The sequence below is a fragment of the Geotrypetes seraphini genome, chromosome 11, assembly GCF_902459505.1.
Source record: "Geotrypetes seraphini chromosome 11, aGeoSer1.1, whole genome shotgun sequence".
Lineage (NCBI taxonomy): Eukaryota > Metazoa > Chordata > Amphibia > Gymnophiona > Dermophiidae > Geotrypetes > Geotrypetes seraphini.
In genome coordinates this window covers 73,292,746-73,316,367 of record NC_047094.1, presented here as the reverse complement: position 1 = coordinate 73,316,367, position 23,622 = coordinate 73,292,746, and the positions used below count along the sequence as shown (strand labels likewise).

General features: G+C 41.6%; 1 protein-coding gene across 1 annotated transcript in view; it reads left to right on the top strand.

Annotated features, from left to right (window-relative positions):
- LYPD3 (LY6/PLAUR domain containing 3) overlaps positions 1 to 5,823 on the top strand; it is a 124,803-nt gene extending 118,980 nt beyond the window's left edge. The window contains exon 6 of the mRNA XM_033962645.1: positions 4,268 to 5,823. Within this exon, the coding sequence (XP_033818536.1) occupies positions 4,268 to 4,671 (404 nt within the window). The 3' untranslated portion in view covers positions 4,672 to 5,823. The remainder of the gene's footprint in view (positions 1 to 4,267) is intronic.
- The last annotated feature ends 17,799 nt before the right edge of the window (positions 5,824 to 23,622 follow it).

Genomic DNA, 23,622 nt, shown 5'->3' with positions numbered 1-23,622 from the left:
ACATAGAAAAAATGTGTACACACCAAAATGCATGCAATTCAGTAGAATATACACCTAGAGCGTCACTTGGATGTCCAACACGATGATGAAAGTCTTAGTAATGTTTGAAAATTGACCCAAATATGTCATAGAAACATGATGACTGATAAAGGCCAAACGGCCTATCTAGTCTGCTCATCTTCAGTAACCATTATCTCTTTCTCTCTCTGAGAGATCTCACGTGCCTATCCCATGCCTTCTTTAATTCAGACACAGTCTCTGTCTCCACCACCTCTTCCGGGAGACTGTTCCATGCATCTATCCAGTGGCGTACCAATGGGGGGCAGGAGGAGCAGTCCGCCCCGGGTGCACGCTTCAAGGGGGTGCACAGCCAGCCGGATCTGAAACATCCCATGCTGCTCAAAACGGCACCTCAGTGCGGCTGCTGTACTTTTTCCAGAGCAGAGTCGGCAGCTGCGCTGAAGTGCAGGAAGGTCCCGTGATGACTACTTCTGCTGCCTCTGCTCTGGAAGAGGTAAGTGACGTCAGGAGGGGGTGAACCAGCAGCCACAGTCATCACAGGACCTTGCCGTAAATCCCTGCGTCTTCCGGCCCAGCCCTCCTCCAACATCATTTACCTCTTCCGTAGCAGAGGCAGCAAAAGTAGTCATTGCGGGACCTTGCTGATTTGAATAGAGAAAGAAAAGAGCATAGCAGGGTGGTGGAAGGAGAAAAAAGGGGTCAGGGTGGTATGGAAGGGTGGTGAAGGGAGAGAAAGGGTCAGGGTGGTAAGGAAGGGTATGGAGGGTAAGAAAGGGGTCAGGGTGGTAATGAAGGGTGTGGAGGGTGAGAAAGGGGGTCAGGGTGGTAAGGAAGGGTGTGGAAGGTGAGAAAGGAGGTCAGGATGGTATGGAGGCTTGGTGGAGGGAAAGAAATGGGACAGATGCTGATGGAATTGCAGGGAAAGGGGAAAGAGACATAAGGGGGAAGGATACTGCATGGAATTGAGTTGGAGGGAGAGAAAGGGGGAAGATACTGATGGAAGTGGGAGGGAAGGGAGATGAGAGAGTAAAATGCCAGACCATGGAGGTGTGGGAGAGGGAAGGAGAGGAGAGAAATGCCAGACCATTGGAGGAGGGAAGGGAAGAAGATGGATGCCAGACCAATGGGGGTGAAGGGAGAGATGGAAGGGGGAGGCATACAGTTTCTTGAAGGGGAATAGAAAGAGAGAAGATGCCATATAGAAGGGGCAGAGAGAGGGTAGACAGTGGATGAAAGGAAGAGAGTGACAAGAAGATGAGGAAAGCAGATACCAGAGAAGACAAGGTAGAAAAAAATTCTATTTATTTATTTATTTTTTGCTTTAGGGGAGATGCATCACTATTTCTGTGGTGTTGCATTGTATGAGGAGTCCAGCTTCTTGATGCTTCAGTTTAACCTTTGTCTATGTATTTTTATTCTATCTTCCCATTTACAAAACTGTAGAGTGTTTTTTAGCATTGGTATCTGAGCTGTTACCACTATGGCTAAAAACCACACTACAGTTTTGTAAAAGGGGGAGGGGTTAGTTTGTGATTACATATTCCATAGTAGGCGAAGGTGTTTTCTTTGTTCTGTGTGTTCGAAAAGACATGGTTTTCTGTTAGGATTAACTGAGCAGGATTAATCTGTACTAGTCTGGCTTGTTTAATTGTTCAATGTACTGCTCATTGCAATATGTAAGATACTGCCTTTTCCTAGGTATCCTCTTGTGTGACGTGTGGATTGTTACTAAAAATCATGTTTTTCATACAGATAGGGGGGTGTCAAAAAATGATGGGCCCCTGGTGTCACATATGCTAGGTATGCTACTGCATCTACCACCCTTTCTGTAAAAAAGTATTTCCTTTGATTACTCCGGAGCCTATCACCTCTTAACTTCACCTATGCCCTCTCATTCCAGAGCTTCCTTTCAATTGAAAGAGACTCAAATCATGCACATTTACACCACGTAGGTATTTAAACATCTCTATCAAATCTCCCCTCTCCCGCCTTTCCTCTAAAGTATAGAGATCTTTAAGTCTATTCTTATACACCTTATGATGAAGACCACACACCATTTTAGTAGCTGCCTCTGGACAGACTCCATCCTTTTTATATCTTTTTGAAGATGCGGTCTCCAGAATTGTACATAATATTATAAATGAGGTCTCACCAGAATCTTAAACAGGAGCATCCCTTCAGTCAGCGGAGCCACCAGAACTTCCCTAAGTTCCTTCAGCACCCTCAGATGTACACCATCCGGCCCCATCGCTTTGTCTACTTTTAATTTAGCTAGCTCCCTTGAACACAACCCTCTGAAATCGATCAGGTTCTACCACTCGACCATCCCTATTCGCATTTGTCTTCTGTAGTCCTGCTCCCGGAACTTCATCTGTGAACACAGAACAGAAATATCTGTTAAGCAATTCAGCCTTTTATTTATCAGCTTCTACATATTTCTCCCCTTCACTTTTGAATCTCACAATGCCACTTTTGTACTTCTGCCTATCACTGATACATCTTTAAAATGTTCTGTCTCCCCGTTTTACTGTGTCAGCTATTTTTCTTCCATTTGTATCTTTGCTTTCCTGACTACTCGACCAGCCTCTCTTTACTTTTCCAGATATTTTTGACTGTCTTCCTCTTTCTGCGATCTTTTGTAGTTTATGAAAGCTTACCTCTTATTCCTTACCTTCTGAGCTTCTACTTTTGAGAACCAAAGCGGCCTTCTTTTCCTCTTACTTTTATTTACTTGCCTCACAAAAAGGTTTGTCGCCTTTACAATAACCCCTTTCAGTTTTGCCCACTGCATTTCTACTCATTTCAGATATTCCTATCCAGACAACAATTCCTTAACGTAATCCCCCATCCAAAGATAGTTTTTTTAAAGTCTAGGACCTTTACTTTTGAATGATCCCTCTCTATACCCATCTTAATATTAAACAGTACCATGCAGTGATCACTAGATGCCAGATGATCACCCACTGTAACATCAGAAACACTTTCCCTGTTTCTAAGCACTAAGTCCAGTATGACCCCCATCCTGTGTGGGTTCCATTATCAACTGCTGGAACAGTTCTCCTTGTAGAGAATCCAGGATCTCCCTACTTCTAGAAGACCCTGCAATAGGGATACCCCAATCAACATGAAAATGCTTTGTTGAATAGGGATACCCCAATCAATATGAAGATGCAATAAGGATACCCCAATCAATGAAGATGCTTTGTTGAAGTACATAATTTGGACTGTTGTCACTTTGTCTGTCCTGGATAGTGGGATTCTGTATCCCCAGTCTCATATTCATTGTTTCCCAAATGCATGCCCTTGTGGCTTTGCCTGCCATCTTGGAGTACATTCCACTCAAGATATGTGTGTAGATCTTGCAGCCAAATACTCTTAGTGGTCAATTCTGTAAACAAGGGGCTAACATTTATGCACTTATTATGCATGTAAATGTTTAGCAAACAAGCACATGCTTACATGTGCCAGCATGCACCAGGGAGGGGAAGGCCCATTTTGAAGCAGCAGGCCAGCTGGTCGGAGGGAGTAGGCATCTCTCCGGTCAGCCATTTAATTCAAGGTAAGAGAGAGAGGGGTCGGAAGCAGCAGGAGAGAATGGGCATCTCTCCCGCTGCTGGGCGGGGGTGGTTGGTTGGCTGCTGTTGTTGTGTTTTTGGTTTGTTTGTTTTTTTGAGAATCTAGGCCTGAGAGAAGGATAGTGAGTACAGAGGTAGAAATGTGATAATGAGGTGTAGATGAAAGATAGCAGGGAATAGGAGGCTGGGGAAGGAGTGAGATTGGAAATGGGAGTTCTAGAGCATGAAAGAAGGAGATGAAAGTTAATAAATAAAAAGAAAGATGAGAAAGAGGGTGAAATTTGAGTGCACAGAGGCAAAAGAGAAAAAAAAGAAGGAAAAAACTGAAAGAGAACAATCAGAATATCAGAGACATGTACTGTATAGTGAGGGAATGAAACAAGACAGGAGAGATGAAAAAAAGCCAAATGGATAGCAGACACTGAAAAGAGAATTAGCAGAAGAGAAACTGGGGTCAACATGATGGAAAAACAAAATGTCCAGGAACAAAGTAGAAAAAAAGGTTCTTATTTTGGAATTTATTAACTGGAATATGTTAGTTTTGTATTGTTCAGTGGCATATACCAGACAGGGGTGGGGGTTGGGCGCCCAGTATACTTGTGTGCCTAGGGCCTATCGAAGGATTAATCCTGCTATATAATTTCTTGTTTTGAATTTCTCTTGTTTTTAAGACACCACCACCCTGAATCTGCCCATTAAGAGTTGCTCTACATCACCCGTCTGTGCCAAACTGTCCAAGACCTGGGAAGATGCCACCTTCACCATGCTAGGTGGATGCTGTTCTGAGAATAAATGCAATCAAAACCTGTTCAAACGAATACAGTATGGAGATCCACCACTCCTAATTCTGATGCCCCATAATCCATTGTCAACACCAAGTTACTTGGACAATACCACTGGCTTCAACACCACCAGGGGAATGACATTCAACACAAGTTCAGTTTATGTCAGCAAGTCCTTCACTGTAAAGTCCACCAGTGAAAGTAGCAGCCAAGCTACCACGTCAACAAGCGATACATCAAGATTTGTCAGCTGCATCTGGATGACCATTCTCTTGGCTGCACTCACCTTATGATTCAGAGGTCAGGTGGGGCATGTTTGAATGTGGCACACCTGCCCTCCTCTTCCTCGTCCATTGCCAACCCAACCTTGTGTTATGAACATTAAGAAGTGCCACACCGGATTCAAAAATTACCCTGCCAGTAAAGATTCAACACCTGCTACCAAGCTAAATGCTACTGAACAGGACAAGACACTGATTTTGAGCAGCATTATCTGATAAAGTCACTGAAAATCATTACAGACCACCCCAGCAATTTCCTGACAGAGCCATGATGGTCTGGGAGCAGAACCATAAAATTTCCAGACAGCAGCGATATTCAACAGAAAAGTTATCCTAAGTTATATGGATGTCGGTGCTGAATATTGACATTATCTGGATAACAGTGGTGATGGAAGAATACCTGGATATTCAATGCTGATATCTGGATAGCAGCCAGCACTCAATATCCAGATATATGTTTAAACACCATGACTGGCATTTTAAAAAATTACACCAGCTGCAAAGTTTAAATATTGACTCAATTATTGTTCCTGATGTGCGTCATTATGCACTTTGCCATTTTGATGTCAGTTCTCCAGTGTGGGAAGGTTCTCTTTTCTTTCCTCAGAGTCTGCTCATATTTGAAATACACTTTGGATAATTTTGAGTCACATGTAGATTTGATTACTTCACTCATTGCTTCCTAATACAAATCATTAACAAATAACTTAAACAGAAATGATTCTAGGACAAAATCCCAGGAGTTCTATTTGATTGTTTATCTTTTAACTAAATACCAATCAGCAATATAGCCAGACTTAGACTTATGTAGAGGCCTACTAAGCCCACAAACCTCTAAATGCTCCCTATTCTAATTTCCAATCCTATCTTCACCAACTGGTGTTTGATGTCTGATCCCTTCTTAGGGTTGGCATTAGGATGGGCATACAGAGCACCTGCCAAGAGCCACCAGGACATGTTCACAGAAGGAGTCGCCAGCCTGCCTGGAAGTGAAACGAGTAAAGCCCAGTCCTGAGCTGGTTTTCCACCTGTGGAAATCCTCAGAAAATGGCACACAGCAGTATAAATTATTACAGGGTCTTTCAGCCAACCTGTATTCAATGGCCTAGAACAGGGGTAGGCAATTCCAGTCCTCGAGAGCTACAGCAGGTCAAGTTTTCAGGATATCCACAATAAATATGCATGTAATAAATTTGCATCTCAAGGAGGCAGTGCATGCAAATCCATCTCATACATATTCATTGTGGATATCCTGAAAACCTGACCTGCCTGTGGCTCTCAAGGACTGGAATTGCCTACCCCTGGTCTAGAAGGTCTTCCAATGCACAAGACAAACAGCATGAAGTGCTAGTGATGAGGTTCATCCTGCTCATTTGTGCTCACTCTTAGTTGTTCTGCTTTGGAGACATGGCAGAGGGAAGAGAGTAGTGGCATGAGGCAGAACAGGGCAGAGAGTTGATGTAGGGTACAATCTAGGAGACTGTAATGAAAATCTTCTTCTTAGGAGTTGCTTTCACTTGAAAATTCAGATTCCTATTATTAAGAAAATCCAGGAAGACAACCAAAAGAATTTTGGCCTATGAGTAAGGAGTAAGGAGTTGTACTGCTGTTGCCACACAGTGTGCTTTTGCACCTGAGAATTTATGTGGGTTCCAGTGCAATCAGCCAAGCAGAGAAGGGCTGGAGAAGACTCACAAATGAGTGGGGGAAAGAGGTAGAAAAAAAAAAAAGGAAAGGATATAGGAAGGAATATGTGAGACAGAATAGGCAGAGGAGATGGGGAATTTCAGAAGAGACTATTTGGGACAGAGAAACAAAAGGTAGGAATAGATGTGGAAAGAAGGTGGAAGAAGGGGATGGAGGCAGAGGAGAAGATATGGAACAAGGTAGACGCAAAACAGATGAGACAATTCAGGATGAGGAAGAGAGTCAAAAAAAGATGTAGAGGCTGAGGGGAAGAATAACTTGCAAGAGAAAGGAAACTAATGGAGGACTTTGAAAAGGAGAAAGGACGATCTGAGAATGGGCCAGGGGCTGTTGTGGAGGCAGAGGAGAAAATCCAAAAAGAAGTCAGCAAGGTACAGTAGAGGGTTTGCAGAAGGAAAAGAGATAATCTGGAAAGTAAGGGAAGCATGGTCCTGGGCTGAGGAGCGAGGGTAGAACTCGGTGTGACTCACCAAGAGTAAAAGAATAGTGACCCTGCACTGAGGGCTTGTCTGCAAGAGAGGACAGAAACTGGACTATTTCTGTGGGTTAGGGCTGTCCAGAAAAACCTAAAGTTGGAACAACTCTGTGAATTGAAGTTTTCCCATGAATTTGATTGTACTTGAAATCAGAAAATTTTTAATAATTTTTTAAAGCCCTTCCTGGGGTACCTCAAAGCCACCAATTACATAAAGCTCTGTTTTTCTTAAACTTTGCTATTATATTTGCTTAATGAAGCTAATTTGTTGGTATTATTGTTATAACTTTTATGTTTTCATACTCAACAATGATACGTTGGAAAAAAAAAACATTTTATGCAAAAAATCCAGCAGTGATTTATTGTCAAATATATTTTATTGAGCTCAACAAGAACAATGAACAAGAAGCACATCAGAACATGGAATACAAGCTCAGTTTATCAACAAATATCAGTCAACTCACCCCCACTCCCACAATCCCGCCACCCCCGCATCAAACCACCATCCCCCCAGTCCTCCTTCAAGCCACCATCCAATGAATGTACCAGAAAAGAAAAATATGCATAGAGACTCGTACATGGTCAATGAACTCAGCAAGAAGCAAAGAACAACAGGTCAACAGTTCAACAAGTGACTATGAGCCGCTGGTGTCAAAGTGTTCCACAAAGGTTCTCAAGTGCGCTGAAAAGTGCACCCAAGCAACGAGGAAAAATCCTGCACATCCCTGCGTTCCCACATCAGAAGCGTGATCAGGTGACAGCGCCAGAGAGAATAATCAGGAACATTCACCTCCAACCATTTGAGCAAAATGCATTTCAGAGCTATCAATACAGTCCACCGGAGAAAAGCTGCAGCCCCTCATCATCTAGGATAAAAATGGAGAGAGGCACCAAATAAAAGCAAGGGAGACCATTGTATGGTAACATTCCAGATACGTTCCATAAAAATAAAAATGGCATCCCAAAAGGATTGAATGTTAGGACAGGTCCAAAACATATGTCCCAAACCAGCTTCAGGGGCAGCACAGCAAAGACAAGCAGCAGAGGCTCGGAACCCAGAAAAGTGAGCCATCTGAACAGGTTAACTTACCAAACCCTGCCCTTAGTTGCCCGGGAATAATGATAATTGCACAAATGTTTCCAATCCAATATTATTATTTATTAAAAATTTACAGCAAATCTCGATTCATTAGGCCATTTGCACAATGGAGTCATACATAGTCAGGCATGTCAAAGTACATCTTTCCTGATAAATATGAACTCAGAGAATCAACGCCCCAAGGTTCACTTATATATTTTTGCAGTGACATCACACCTGTCAACCAATCAACCAAGAGAGAGGCCTTCCTTAGGTATGAACATAGAAAATTCCTTTTAACATAGTTACCAGGCTTAAGAAAAGTTTTACAAATCACATCTTTGTTTACATCAATTTCTTAATGCGCAACACATAACATACCCAATGAACACTTCTCTCTCAGTAATTCTTTAAAAGTTTAGATCAAATTAGCCCTTCTGTCAGTCTGGGCTGTGTGGGCACCCCCCTTATTACAAGCCTCCTGGAATGTCACAGGGTAGAGAGAATTGCCTAGCTTAAAGGTCAAATAGGTCAAACTACATATGTTGCCTTTCAGGATTTCTTCATTCTATGTTTAATATACATTCACATCCATAATCACTCATGGGATCCCATCATCCATACACAAGCAACACTCATATTTCATTCATATCTCAGTCATAATCCATAATTCTTTAAAACATATAAAAGAAAGGTTCTTCTTTACCCAGCATTGGAATGACAGGACCATCTGTTAATACTTAAGCCATGAGGTTTCTCTTATCCAAACAAAGGACACCAGAAACCCAGGCTTTTTTTAAAGCAGGAAAACCGCAGTACAAAGACACAAAGAAAGATAGAAAACAAAATGGAGTCAGATTGATACCTCTATAAGTCTGTTATATATATATATATCTATACCTGATTTCCCCTATGTTCTGGCTTTATCCAGCAAAGTACATATATTTTTTACCTCCTAGTAACCCCTAGTGTTTTCCTGTTTTTCTCTAATGTCATTTTTCTGGCCTTTGCCGCAAATCATATTCAATTTGTTTATATTTGTGTACCAACTTTTCATAAGTTTCTATTGGGCATGGCCTTAACTATCACATATGCATCTAACTAGATTTGCCCAGAACCATATGAAAGGCAGGTGTCATATGTAGAAAAAATCTACAACGTATTCAACAATTTTATATCTAGCACACTATCCATTCCAGTGCAGCATATCATAGCGCTCCTCCCCCAACCTGGCTACTGCCAGTGCCATTCTACACCTCTTAGGGGAGATGTACCTTCGTAGGACCAATTTATAATGTTGTTCCCAAAACGTGGTATATTTATGTAAAGCAGGGAATTTTTTAACAGCATGTAAAATCACATCATCAGGCAATGCTATATTGAGATCACGAGCCCAGGAGTCTCCAGCAGTGATTTATTAAATGAACCTTCGATATCTGAACTTTATTGTGGAAAATAAAAGAAATGTAACATATTTCGTTAGTACACTTTAGGTCATTGACCACCTTCACTGTGACAACACTGACCTTGCCACTGGCATCTCCATAGACTCAGTGCAATGTGAGACCTTGTTGCAAGGAATTGAACAGCATCACAGCCTTTATCCTGACTATCTCAAGAAGATATTGAATGCTTGAGTGTTTGGAACACCATTGGTAGATGACTACACCAACTTCTCCCAACAAACCTGCGATTACTGTTAACAAGTGCACTCTATACAGTTGGCTAGCAGACTACGTCTCATTTGCTTATGTCAGGCATGCTTGACAATTGAGGGTCAAACAGGAGTAAAGGCTCATACAGCCCAATATTCAAAACAAATTAAGCGAGCAGGAGAGACTCTTGCTTGTTTAAATCATTCATGACCACCCAACTGCTGATATTTAATGGTACTTATCCAAGCAATTCCACTGAATATTGGTTCTGACCAGCCATCAAAAAAGTGAGCACAGCAAAGGGGGTACATGGGATGGAGTTGGGGAAGAGCCATTGGCTACTTGGTGCCAGTAATATTCAGTGCCAACACATGCATAGGAAAGAGGGTGAATTAGAACAGTTCAAAAGCTGTCCTAAATTGGTGTGGGTGCCAGCTTAATAAGTGTGGTGGCCAAAACATGTGTAATTAGCCCCAGATATTCAGTGCCGGTCCTGGACATGGTCCAATTTAGCTGGCATTGATCAGCATTTTAAAAAAAAAACAACTGACCTCTGCCAGCTGAATATCATCCATACTATGTCTAAGCCGCTTGAAATCAACCCCCATAGTGGAGATTTGCACAGCTGTGATGGATTCACTCTGTACATTACATCTCACTATTGTTTGGAAAAGGACTCCTGTGACAACAGTAGGATTGGCCAATCAGTCCTCCAGAATCTCCTTGGGGATTAAAATCCAACTCCATCTCTCCAGGCCCATTTTTCTTCACTTTCAGGTTGTCTTCCATAAAAACACTTGAAAAGTCTCATTGCCAACAAAAATATTTTTGGTGTCTGCTTGTTGCAGTGTCTTATATTTTGCTTTTCCCTTGTTTTTATTGAAGGCCATATCTAAGGAGTCCCATCTGTAAGGACTTGCTATAGTTCTTATCCTCCTTCCCTTAGCGCCCTAAGTAGTGCTTGCTTAATTAATCAAGGGCTGGAAGTAAAGGACAGGAGTAGATTTAAGAAGGGGCTATAGGGTGGGAATGGGGAGGGGGGTAGAGAGGTTCTGGAGAGTTTACTTCAGGTTCTAACTTTATTTACACCTCCTTCTACTAAACTGCGATACAGGTTTCTACTGCGGCCTCGAGCACTAAATGCTCTGACACTCAAAGAATTCCTACGAGCGTCGGAGCATTTAGCACTCTGGGCAGCAGCAGAAACCTTATCATGGCTTAGTAAAAGGGGGTTTTAATGTTGAATATCACCAGGAGCAGCTTGAATTGGCAGTGGTATTTTATTAGTAGCCAGTATAGTAACAGAGAGGTGATTAATTTGTTCTCTGTACTTACATTGTTCACCAACCTTGCTGCACAGTCTGCACCCAGTGAAACCTCTTCATACATTTCAGTCAGGTCAAAATAAAATACATCGCAATAATCTAGCAACACGATTAAAACATTCACCAATGTAGCTAACTCTGTTTAGTGAAATAAATGGTGCAGCTGTCTGAAGGACCCTAACTTAAAACCTGGCTTTTCCAGCTCTTTTTTGGTTACTCCCTTTTACAAAACCATAGCGCAGTTTAAAGTGCCAGCTGCGGCGGTAACAGCTCCGACGCTCATAGAATTTCTATGAGCGTTGGAGCTTTTACCACTGTAGCCGGCGCTAAAAACCGCATTACGGTTTTGTAAAAAGGGGATGGAGCAATTTTTTTATCCCTTTTTTTTTTTTCTTTACTCCATTTGCTCTCTCCTCTACATCAAAGAAATTATAATTAGGTGGGGAGGGTTTTCTTTCTTTTTATTAATTTATAATATATCACAAGTAATACAGAACATAAGTTTTCAAGGAACAAAACATTATAAAAGTAATAATCCAATTCCTTTCTTAGACCAAAATTAAACAGGGTGATCCATTAAATTCCATGGAGAGAATAGATAGGAAAATTAAATAATTAATTAATTATATGAAAGCTGACTACGCTTGACAATCCCACAAAAATTTAATTTAAGATCCAGCTGATTTTCTAAATTAAGTTATATTACTTCAGAGATCATTTTAAGGTCTATAAAGGCTCTCAATTGTGATGGTAAAAAGAAAGTGTATTTAATCCCCAGGTAGCCAACCAAACATTAGAAGCCCCCAATCTTTTCATTTCATCTTGCATAGAAAGAAACTCTTTTCTGCGGTCTTGTGTTATCTTGAATAGATCCGGATAGATCCAAATTCTTTGTCCAGAAAAGTCTGATGTGAATTTTGAAAGTAGAGTTTCATTATGTGGTTTAAGTCTTGTTCAAAAACAAAGGAGGCCAAAAGCATTCCCCTTTCCTTAACATCGGAAAGGGATGCCTCCAAAATTGCAATCAGATCTTTTTGCACTACCAAATTTCCTTCTTCATCAGCTTTTGTCATACTAGTTGGCATATAATATATTTTATTAAAGGGAGGAATAGCTTGTTGAGGAATTTTGAGAATCTCTATTAGATACTTTTTAAATAGTCATGAGGATTTAAAGCTGGTGATTTTGGGAAGTTTAGTATCCATAAATTTAGCCTCCTAATACTTCATGCCCTAAGAGGCTGGACACTCCATCGTCCAAACCTGCAGCAGGGCCCTCTTCTCCCGATAAAGGGGTTGCTAGTTGGCTCAGAAACCTCTCGAGGGTTTGCTGCTGTACCGACATAGAGGTTCTGAGTTGAGAGGGAGTCGTTCTCAGAACTCCCTTTCTTTTAGTATGAGGCATTGTGAGGAAAAAAGCACCGCAAAAACAATTCTGGTGTTAAAAAACTGCAAAGGAATTGGCCGGCTCCAAGAGAGAGGTAAGAGAAGCCAGCGTTAGCATGTAGCCATCTTAGATCCATCAATACTGTTCTTGTCTTTTTTTCTTTATTTTTTTGATTTATAATATATCATAAGTAATACACTTGTTACAGAAATACAGAACATAAGTTTTCAAGGAACAAAACATTATTAAAGTAAGGGAAGAGAACCACAGTGACAACGTTCAACTTCAAGAAAGGGAATTATGATGCTATGAGAACAATGGTAAGGAAAAAACTCAGAAACAGCTCAAGGAAAACAGAAACCGTAGAGCAAGTCTGGTCTCTATTCAAGGGCACAGTGCAAGAAGCACAACAAATGTACATCCCCAGATTTAGGAAAGGGTGCAAAAAAAATCAAACAAAAGACCCCGCATGGATAAACAATGAAGTGAAGACAGCGATAGAAGACAAGAAAAAATCATTCCGGAAATGGAAAAAAGACCAAACTGGGGAAAACTGGAAGGAACACAGGAAACGCCAAAGAGAATGTCATCAAGTGGTTAGGAGAGCGAAAAGGGAATACGAAGAGAGGCTAGCCAGGGAGGCAAAAAACTTCAAATCGTTCTTCAGATATGTTAAAGGGAAGCAGCCAGTGAGGGAGGAAGTAGGACCGTTGGATGATGGAGATAGAAAAGGAGTGATAAAGGAGGGAAAGGAGGTGGCCGACAGGTTAAACAAGTTCTTCTCGTCAGTCTTCACAAGCGAGGACACATCCAGTGTACCAGAACCAGACAGGATCTTCCATGGAGACCAAGAAGAAAAACTGTCAACAATAGAGGTAAGCCATGAGGATATCCTCCAGCAGATAGAAAGATTAAAAAGTGACAAATCACCAGGCCCTGACAGAATACACTAAAAGAACTAAAAAACGAGATAGTGGGAATACTCCAACAAATTTGCAACCTATCCTTGAAAACTGGAGAGATCCCGGAGGACTGGAAGACAGCAAATATTACACCTGTCTTTAAAAAGGGATCGAGAGGAGACCCAGGAAACTACAGGCCGGTAAGTTTGACATCGGTTCCGGGAAGATGGTAGAAGCACTGATAAAGGATAGCATCGGTGAGCACATCGAAAAAAATGGGCTGATGAAAGCGAGCCAACATGGCTTCTGCAAGAGAAGATCGTGCCAAACAAACTTACTGCACTTCTTTGAGGGGGTAAACAACCAGTTGGACCAAGGCGAACCCGTAGACATCATTTACCTCGACTTCCAAAAGGCCTTTGACAAGGTACCCCATGAGCGGCTACTTAAGAAGCTGTGGAATCACGGGGTGGAAGGGGATGTACACAGATGGGTCAAACACTGGTTGGCAGGCAGAAGGCAGAGGGTTGGAGTGAAAAGTCACTACTCGGGCTGGATGAGGGTCACAAGCAGAGTTCCGCAGGGGTCAGTACTCGGACCACTGCTTTTCAATGTATTTATTAATGACCTGGAAATGGGGACGAAATGTGAAGTTATAAAATTTGCGGATGACACCAAACTCTGTAGCAGGGTTACAACTGCTGAAGAGTGTGAGGAACTACAAAGGGACCTAAACAAACTGGAGGAGTGGGCGAATAAATGGCAGATGAACTTCAATATAGAGAAATGCAAGGTCATGCATATAGGGAAAAAGAACCGGATGTTCAGCTACCAAATGGGGGGATTAGTATTAGAGAGAAGTAGCCTTGAAAGGGACTTGGGCGTACTGGTGGACACAACAATGAAGTCAACGGCACAATGCGCAGCAGCCTCAAAGAAGGCAAACAGAATGTTGGGTATTATCAAGAAGGGTATTACAACCAGAACAAAAGAAGTCATCCTGCCGTTGTATCGGGCAATGATGCGCCCGCACCTGGAGTACTGTGTCCAGTATTGGTCACCGTATCTTAAGAAGGATATGGCAATACTTGAGAGGGTTCAGAGGAGAGCGACACGAATGATTAAAGGCATGGAAAACCTTTCATACACTGAAAGACTGGAGAGACTGGGGCTCTTCTCCCTGGAAAAGCGGAGACTTAGAGGGGACATGATAGAAACCTACAAGATCAGGAAGGGCATAGAGAGAGTAGAGAGGGACAGATTCTTCAAACTTTCAGAACATAAAAGAACAAGAGGGCATTCGGAAAAGCTGAAAGGGGACAGATTCAAAACGAATGCTAGGAAGTTTTTCTTTACCCAGCGTGTTGTGGACATCTGGAATGCGCTTCCAGAGGGCGTAATAGGGCAGAGTACGGTGCAGGGGTTCAAGAAAGGATTGGACAATTTTCTACTGGAAAAAGGGATAGAGGGGTATAGATAGAGGGCTACTGCACAGGTCCTAGACCTGTTGGGCCACCGCGTGGGCGGACTGCTGGGCACGATGGACCTCTGGTCTGACCCAGTGGAGGCATTTCTTATGTTCTTATGTTCTTAATCCAATTCCTTTCTTAGACCAAAATTAAACAGTGTGATCTATTAAATTCCATGGAGAGAATAGATAGAAAAAAATTAAATAATTAATTAATTATAGGAAAGCTGACCGCATGACAATCCCACAAAAATTTAATTTAAGATCCAGCTGATTTTCTAAATTAAGTTACATTATTTTTTTTTCTTTATTTTTATTGGAAATTATAATTTCTTTACTTTTTGTACTACAATTGCATTTATAAACCAAGCAACCTCAAATAAATAAATAACTGCCAGAAGGATTTTTGAAAATATTTGCCTTTCAACAGAAAGAAGTAAATCCAAAATGGATCTCTAGATCCATAATTAAAGGGTAGATGGAAAGCAGGATGATTTTTAACATTAAACAACATTCATGCAACTCTTGTTAACAGTACCTCTCATTTTCACTAATAGCCAGCTAGTCACCATGACCAAAGAAAGAATTCTTGTGCTATCTACTCTCTAAACATTATGTTATTCTGCCATCTAGTGGTTCTGTTGATATCTCAGTGGTCAAGGGGGTGTAAATAAGGTTAAAACTTGCAGAATTGCCTTATGAAGGATTATTTCCTCTTTCTTTAGATCCTCTATGTCAGGTAGGGGAGGGGGGTTTTATTTTTTCATTTTTTTTTTTATCGGCCTGATGTTTTGCAGCCCATTATAAAAAAAAAAAAAAGCCGACAGAAGTCCTGACAGCAGTGACAGGAGACTGCTTCTCCTGTCACTACTGTCAGGGCTCTCCCCCGACTCAATCCGATCCATGCAGTCGGTTGGGGGCGTGCCTCCGACCACCTCCATTTGCATGAAGATGGTTGGTGAATCAGTCGTCTGCCTCCAATCGCCAAGTTCATCACAATAGCCTTTTGAAGAGAGTTGGATTTCTTTGTTTAGAACTGATAAACAGTAGTAGTAGTGGCATATATTTTATATTCATTTAGAGCAGTGGTCTCAAACTTGTGGCCTGGCCAAACACGGCCCACCAGGTACTATTTTGAGGCCCTCGGTATGTTTATCATAATCACAGAAGTAAAATAAAACAGTTTCTTGATCATATGTCTCTTTAGCTATAAATTACAATATTATTATTAAGACTTAGCCAAAAGGAAAGATTTATAAACTATGAAGAGTTTTACCTCATGCCAAATTGTCATTTATTCAATAAGACATTAACTATGTTTAACAGTATTGTACATCGCCTAGTAATTTAAAATAGGCGATTCATTAAGAATAAATAAACTTGAACTTGAACTATTTTTTCTGAGGCCCTCCAAGTACCGACAAATCCAAAACCTGCAAAGAGTTTGAGTTTGAGACCACTGATTTAGAGGTCTTTATGTTGTGGTTCTGTATCATGCAGGCATCCCTTCTTTTGGTGTGTTCACCACACATATCGCCCCCCCCCCCCCCCTGCCCCCTGATTCTATATAGGTTGCTTAAAGTTGTAAGCCCAAATTTGAATGCAGCGCATAGATGCACATGTAAACTAATTCATCAATAGGGTGACAACAACCAATTATTGGCGTTAATTGAGGTTAATTGGCATTTGATTTTCACTAGTTTGGGTTTATGTGTGCATCTGCCTGTGCACTGTTCTATAATGCTGTGTGCACAACCAAAAAAAGGGGCATGGCTCTGGGAGGGGAATGAGCAGATTAGGGGCATTCCCCATATTTAGGTGTAGAGTATTATATGGAGTTATGTGTCCAGATTGTGTATGTTTATGTTTATTAAAAATCTTTATATGCCACTTACCCCCCTCTTCTACTAAACCGTGCTAGTGGTTTTAGCGCTGGGAGCCATGCTGAATGACTCACGCTACTCCTGACGCTCATATGAACTCTATGAGCATCGGGAGCAGCGCAGGCCATTCAGCGTGGCTCCCTGTGCCAAAACCGCTAGCGCAGTTTAGTAGAAGAGGGGGTTAATGTACCAAGCAGGATCAAAGCGGTTAACAAAACAATTTAAAAATTGTTGAAAAGAACTCCATTAAAATAGAAAAAGGAAAGGGGAAAAAACAATCACAATGTACAAAATAGCATAACTATCTTACTTACAATGCATCAATAATATATAAATAAAATAATAATATAAAATAAAATATCAGGATTTGCACCAGGTTTCAACAGGCATAACTCCTTGCACCCAACATTAGGCACAGGAATCTTGTACCAATCTACAGCTCCTCCTTTGTTAGTTTCTACCTTGTCTACCATCCTTCTATCTCCCAATTATACTCTAAGCCAGTGGTCTCAAACTTGCAGCCTGCGGGTGACATGCGACCCACCAGGTACTATTTTGAGGCCCTCGGTATGTTCTGGAATGTTGCCTGCCTCACTGTTGTAACCTCACGCAAGCGCTTTCCTGCATCTGTATGCAATTGTGAGGTGGCGTGGAGAGAACAATCGCATACAGACGCAGGAAAGCGCTTGCATGAGATTACAGCAGTGAGGCAGGCAACGTTCCAGAACATAAGGTAACCATTGGAGGCAGTGCAGCTTGTGCGTGTGTACATAATCTCGTGATCTTGTGAAATTTGGCACCTCTCCTGGTGGTGACTGCTTGCTGTATGATGGCAGATGTGTCCGGTGCTGGAGGAGGTGAGAGCTGAAGGCGGTTGCGGACATGACCACCTGACACTTAAGGCACAAGTTTTCCAGGCACAAGTCGAATATTGATTCTCCCCTCTACAAAAAAGCCTAGTCTCTTGCAGTTGATACTTTAGAATCTAAATCACAATTTTGCATGAGGTAAAACTCTATAGTTTATAAATCTTTCCTTAATTGCTTCTGATAATTACAGCTATACACAGCTGAAAGCAGTGCAACATGCAGAAAGTGAAAAGCTATCTAAACTTCACTTTCTGCTTTCAGCTGTGTATAGCTTAAATTATCAGAAGCATTAAGGAAAGATTTATAAACTATAACGAGTTTTACCTCATGCAAAGTTGTCATTTCTTTAATATGACATTAACTATTTTTTCTGCGGCCCTCCAAGTATCTACAAATCCAAAATGTGGCCCTGCAAAGGGTTTGAGTTTGAGACCGCTGCTCTAAGCTCTTTGAGGAAAGAACTTCCCTTCCCTGCCATACCTGCTTGGCCATCATCAATAATTCTTCACATCACTGCACAGAGCAAGGTTTTCATTGTCATGTAAGTCAACTCAAATCCAACAGAAGCTACTGGGGCAGTTGACGCTTTTGTACAATTAATAGATGTCAAGGTGAAATGAAGGGGATCAATTTCCATTCAGTAACTTTTCCCTAGTACAGATAGTATGAGTCTGACAAGCTAGAAACTAAAATAGATGAGCTGCAAAAATTTAGTTTCTTAATTCAATTTTCTTGATAAAATCTTATACATAAACAAATTAGAAAGAAATAGGTCTGGCCAATAACAAAGAACTTTATCATTGTTAAGCAATTTGTATTATTAGTGTCAATATCCTTCTATATGTCTTACCATCTTTCCTCTGAAGAACTTTTTTTTCCACAAAAACTTGTACATAAACCAATTAGATGGGAACAGGCCTGGTCGATAACAAAGAACTTCATTCATTGTTCAGCAATTTTTATTATTAGCATCAATTTCCTGCTAAATATCTATCCTTCCCTCCTCCAAAGAACTTTTTTCTTTTGCTGGTAGTGTAATGATGGACCCTGGGATAGACGTCCGGATTGTCCCGGCATGTCTTCCTTTTGAGGATATGTCCAGGGGTCCAGACAGCTTTTCAAAACCTGGCACTATGTCAGGATTTTGAAAAGCTTCCGTCAGGACGGCCTCCGCGAATACATGGATGCACAAGCGTGGCGTCATCATGTTGTATGCGCGGATGCCATCCCTGACACACAAACAGGTTAAGGGGGTGGCTAGATGTGGCGGGATGCGGGCAGAATTGGGCGGGCCTGGGGGCGTGGACATGGGTCCAGATTTTCTTTCTGAAAAATCTGGTAACCCTACCCTGGGGTCAGGTGTTTATGGACAGTGAAACCCAAGATGAATTTGAAGACCTAAGGTGAACTTTATAGCCCTTAACAAGAAAAATTATTAGTTTAATATTCAGCCACAATTTAACACATATTGTTATTGTTAGGTGCTATCAACTCATATTCGAATCTGGGCTTTTCTTCTGCACGGTATAAATTTGATGTTATCGCTGTTGTCGCATTAAATGTGATCCTCTGCCTTCAACACTGCCCATCTGCTGCTGCCCAGATGGGTGGTACATCATTAGTCTGACATCTCCACTGAAACCTGTCCACCTTAGGAGGCCCTGCTGGTAGTGAAACTACCAATGGCATAGTTTTCAGCTTCACAGATGCGCACAAGCCCCTGTGGCACAACAAGCCCATATATACTATACTGTATATATTGTCTATACTGTAAATGCTGTACAGTCTGTGTTTCTCACTAAAGTTTGTCCTACCCATATTATGAATGTAGGCCTGTAACCTGTTCTGGGCTCCTTTGGGAGGACGGGCTAAATAAATGAATAAAAAAATAATATATCATATATTGCAGATAAAAATCTGCTTAAATCTACGAGTATCTAAGATAAAGTCCATTATTTAAGCCAACCATCTTTGTGCCGCTTCTGGGTCAGACCAGTAGTCCATCATGCCCAGCAATCTGCTCACGCGGCGGCCCTCTGGTCAAAGACCAGCACCATAACATAGACTAACCCTACCAGCGCACGTTCTTGTTCAGCAGAAACTTATCTAACTTTGTCTTGAATCCCTGGAGGGTGTTTTCCCCTATGACAGACTCCGGAAGAGCATTTCAGTTTTCTACCACTCTCTGGGTGAAGAAGAACTTCCTTACATTTGTACGGAATCTATCCCCTTTTAACTTTAGAGAATGCCCTCTCGTTATCCCTACCTTGGAGAGGGTGAACAACCTGTCTCTATCTACTAAGTCTATTCCCTTCAGTACCTTGAATGTTTCGATAATGTCCCCTCTCAATCTCCTCTGTTCAAGGGAGAAGAGGCCCAGTTTCTCTAATCTTTTGCTGTACGGCAGCTCCTCCAACTCCTTAACCGCCCTGACATCGAATCCAACTTTCCCTCCCCAAATAAATAAGCAAATACATGCGGACCTCACATACAGCATCAGTCACTACTCATATCCCATATTTACTGTCCCTACTAATCCACACCTCTCCTGCTTTCCTAAGACACACTTTACAATGTTGTAAATATTTCAGTCGAGTCTCCCACACAGACATCCCTGATCCTGCAAATAGATGAAAGGAGAAATGCTAAAGAACACATAGAAGTAGGGGTGGACCAAGAACCTTCCTGCACACAAGTGTAAAAAAAAAAAAAAAGCACTCTTTTATTAACAAAGCACCGACAAATAAAAAGACCTGACAATGGGCAGTGTTTCACAGATAACTGCCTGCTTCAAAGGTCACCAATATTCTATTGGTTGTATAATTATGTCAAAAGATGTCAGAGAGCAGAGTCTGCATCCAATAACAACCACAGTGTACTAAAAAGAAAGGCAAGAAAACCAAATTGTCAGTCTGACAGAATATTGGTGAGGGAAAGGGAAAATGAGGGGTAAAAATCATAAATGCTGTGGAGATGGCGATGTTCAAAATGCAGGCTTTATTGAAAGTACAGTCGATTAATCCACATAATGAGATACCTAGGACCCAAGTGATTGGGGACTATGGAACCAACACGGTTCGTGCTTCGACAAAACTGTCTTCCTCAGGGGTCCCTGCAAAAACTCGTGGATCAAAGACTAAAAATGATCCTGGGCGAGTTTTTGCATTAGGACCTTCAGGAACCCCTGAGGAAGACAGTTTTGTCGAAGCACGAACAACTACAAGAACGAGAGGGCATTCCGAAAAATTAAAAGGGGACAGATTCAGAACCAATGCTAGGAAGTTCTTCTTCACCCAACGGGTGGTGGACACCTGGTACGCGCTTCCAGAGGGAGTGATAGGACAGGGTACGGTATTGGAGTTCAAGAAGGGATTGGACAATTTTCTGAAGGAAAAGGGGATAGAAGGGTATAGATAGAGGGCTAGTATACAGGTCCTGGATCTGATGAGCCGCCACGTGAGCGGACTGATGGGCCTGATGGACCTCAGATCTGACCCAGCAGAGGCACGGCTTATGTTCTTATGAAAATAAATTTACATCCTATTTCAAAATATGAGATATCAGGTAATAATTTATATAATAATTTCAAGAAACCATGCCTCACGAACTTGCTGTACTTCTTTGAGGGAATAAACAGCCAGATGGATAAAGGGGAATCCATAGACATCATTTACCTTGACTTCCAAAAAGCCTTCGACAAGGTACCCCATGAACGGCTGCTTAAGAAGCTGTGGAACCACGGGGTGCAAGGGGATATCCATCGATGGATCAAACACTGGCTGGCAGGCAGGAAACAAAGGGTTGGAGTAAAGGGCCATTACTCAGAATGGCAATGGGTCACAAGTAGAGTCCTACAGGGGTCGGTGCTGGGACCGCTCCTGTTCAATATATTTATTAATGACTTGGAGACAGGGACAAACTGTGAGGTTATTAAATTTGCGGACGACACCAAACTCTACAGCAGGGTTAGAACCAAGGAAGACTGTGAAGACCTTCAAAGGGACTTAACGAGATTGGAAGACTGGGCAAGAAAATGGCAAATGAGTTTTAACACTGAGAAATGCAAAGTCATGCATGTAGGGAAAAAGAACCCGATGTTCAACTATAAAATGGAGGGATCATTGCTGGGGTTGAGCAACCTTGAAAGAGACCTGGGGGTGATGGTGGACACAACATTGAAAGCATCAGCACAGTGTGCGACAGCCTCAAAGAAAGCGAACAGAATGTTGGGTTTCATCAAAAAAGGTATCACGACCAGGACGAAGGACGTCATTTTGCCGCTGTATCGGGCAATGGTGCACCCACATCTGGAGTACTGTGTCCAGTACTGGTCGCCGTACCTCAAAAAGGACATGGCGGTACTTGAGGGAGTCCAGAGAAGAGCGACAAAACTGATAAAAGGTATGGAAAATTTCTCATACGCTGACAGATTGGAAATGCTGAGGCTATTCTCCCTGGAAAAGCGGAGACTTAGAGGAAACATGATAGAAACCTTCAAAATCATGAAGGGCATAGAGAAGGTAGACAGGGACAAATTCTTCAGGTTGTGGAGAGCCACAAGTACAAGGGGGCACTCGGAAAAATTGAAAAAGGATAGGTTTAGAACAAATGCTAGGAAGTTCTTTTTCACTCAGAGGGTGGTGGACACATGGAACGCGCTCCCGGAGGCTGTGATAGGCCAGAGCACGCTACAGGGGTTCAAGGAGGGTCTAGATAGGTTCCTAAAAGAAAAGGGGATTGAGGGGTACAGATAGAAGTAGAGGTAGGTTATAGGAATAGTCAGAAACCACGTCGCAGGTCATGGACCTGATGGGCCGCCGCGGGAGCGGACCGCTGGGCACGATGGACCTCTGGTCTGACCCAGTGGAGGCAACTTCTTATGTTCTTATGTTTATATTAAGACCCGGCAATGTGATTTGTAGCTCCACACTCCAAGCCTGGGCCACCCTGGTATAGTCTAAAGATGGAGAAAAATCAATAAGAGAATGTCTGAAGTATCTTAACGGTACTATCAATTGAGCTTCTAACCAATATATTTCTGACAAAAGCTCATGCACCTTAAAAAGTAAATTTGAATTTGGCAAAGAGTTCACATAATGTCTGAGTTGCATATAAGAAAAAGTATCCAAATTAGTCCAGTCATAAGTAGTTCGCAACTGAGAGAGGACTGGTAAAGTACCATCATCATTAAGGAGCTGATACAAATAGCATCTGAAATCTAGCTAATGTCATACCAGGATGAAATAAAAACCATTGCCACAAATAGGCAATAAAGGAGTAGAGCGAAAGTCTAGACCCATCTGGCCGCAGACTTGTCTCCACGTGGATCTTAAGGGAGCAAGAAAATATAATATGGATTTCCTAGGACAGCAGCCACAACTCTAGTATGAAGTAGATAACTAAAATGATAGGGTTTCCAAAATTGCAATTCTACTGTAGTCCATGAAAAATAAGATGTACATATGAACCAATCATGAATATGATGCACATGACAGGCCTCTGCAAAGCATCTTAGAGACAACATACCTAGACCTCCCTTGTCAATCGGTAAAACTACCGTATTAAGAGGGAGGCATGAATGACCTCCCACCCAAAGAAATCCATGGACCAATTTATCCAAGTGAAGTTCTGTTTTCCGAGAAAGAGACAAAGGCAACATCTGATAAACATATAACCATTGAGGTACTACCAACATGTTATAGAGGACAATATGTACCATTAAAGAAACAGAAAGAAGATGCCAAATCATGAGACGAGATTTAGTCCTATCCAACAAGGGCTGTATATTAAGATCATAAAGCTGAGAAATATCTTGCGGAATTGTAATTCCTAAATAAACAACTTTCTCATTTGCCCAAGTGAGAGGGAAAGTACCAGGCCAATGAGCAGGTAAGCTTGAATGAAACGGAAGAGCTACAGATTTTCGATAGTTTAACAGTCAAGGCATCTAATAGATGTGATATAGAACGTATAGGATTAGTTAATATAATCATCAAATCAAAACAATCCAAATTCTGGGAATCTTTACGCCACACTTTTAAACTGGAACGTATGATTGCCATACAACTGGGACATTATAGGAAATTTAAGGATGTTTCAGAACCATTGATAAAATTCTATAAGGAATGATTATTGATTTTGCCCTTTGGTTATACACAGCCAGGGTAGGGAAATACCTTTAATTTAATTTATTGCAATTTTTGTGTGTATCAAAG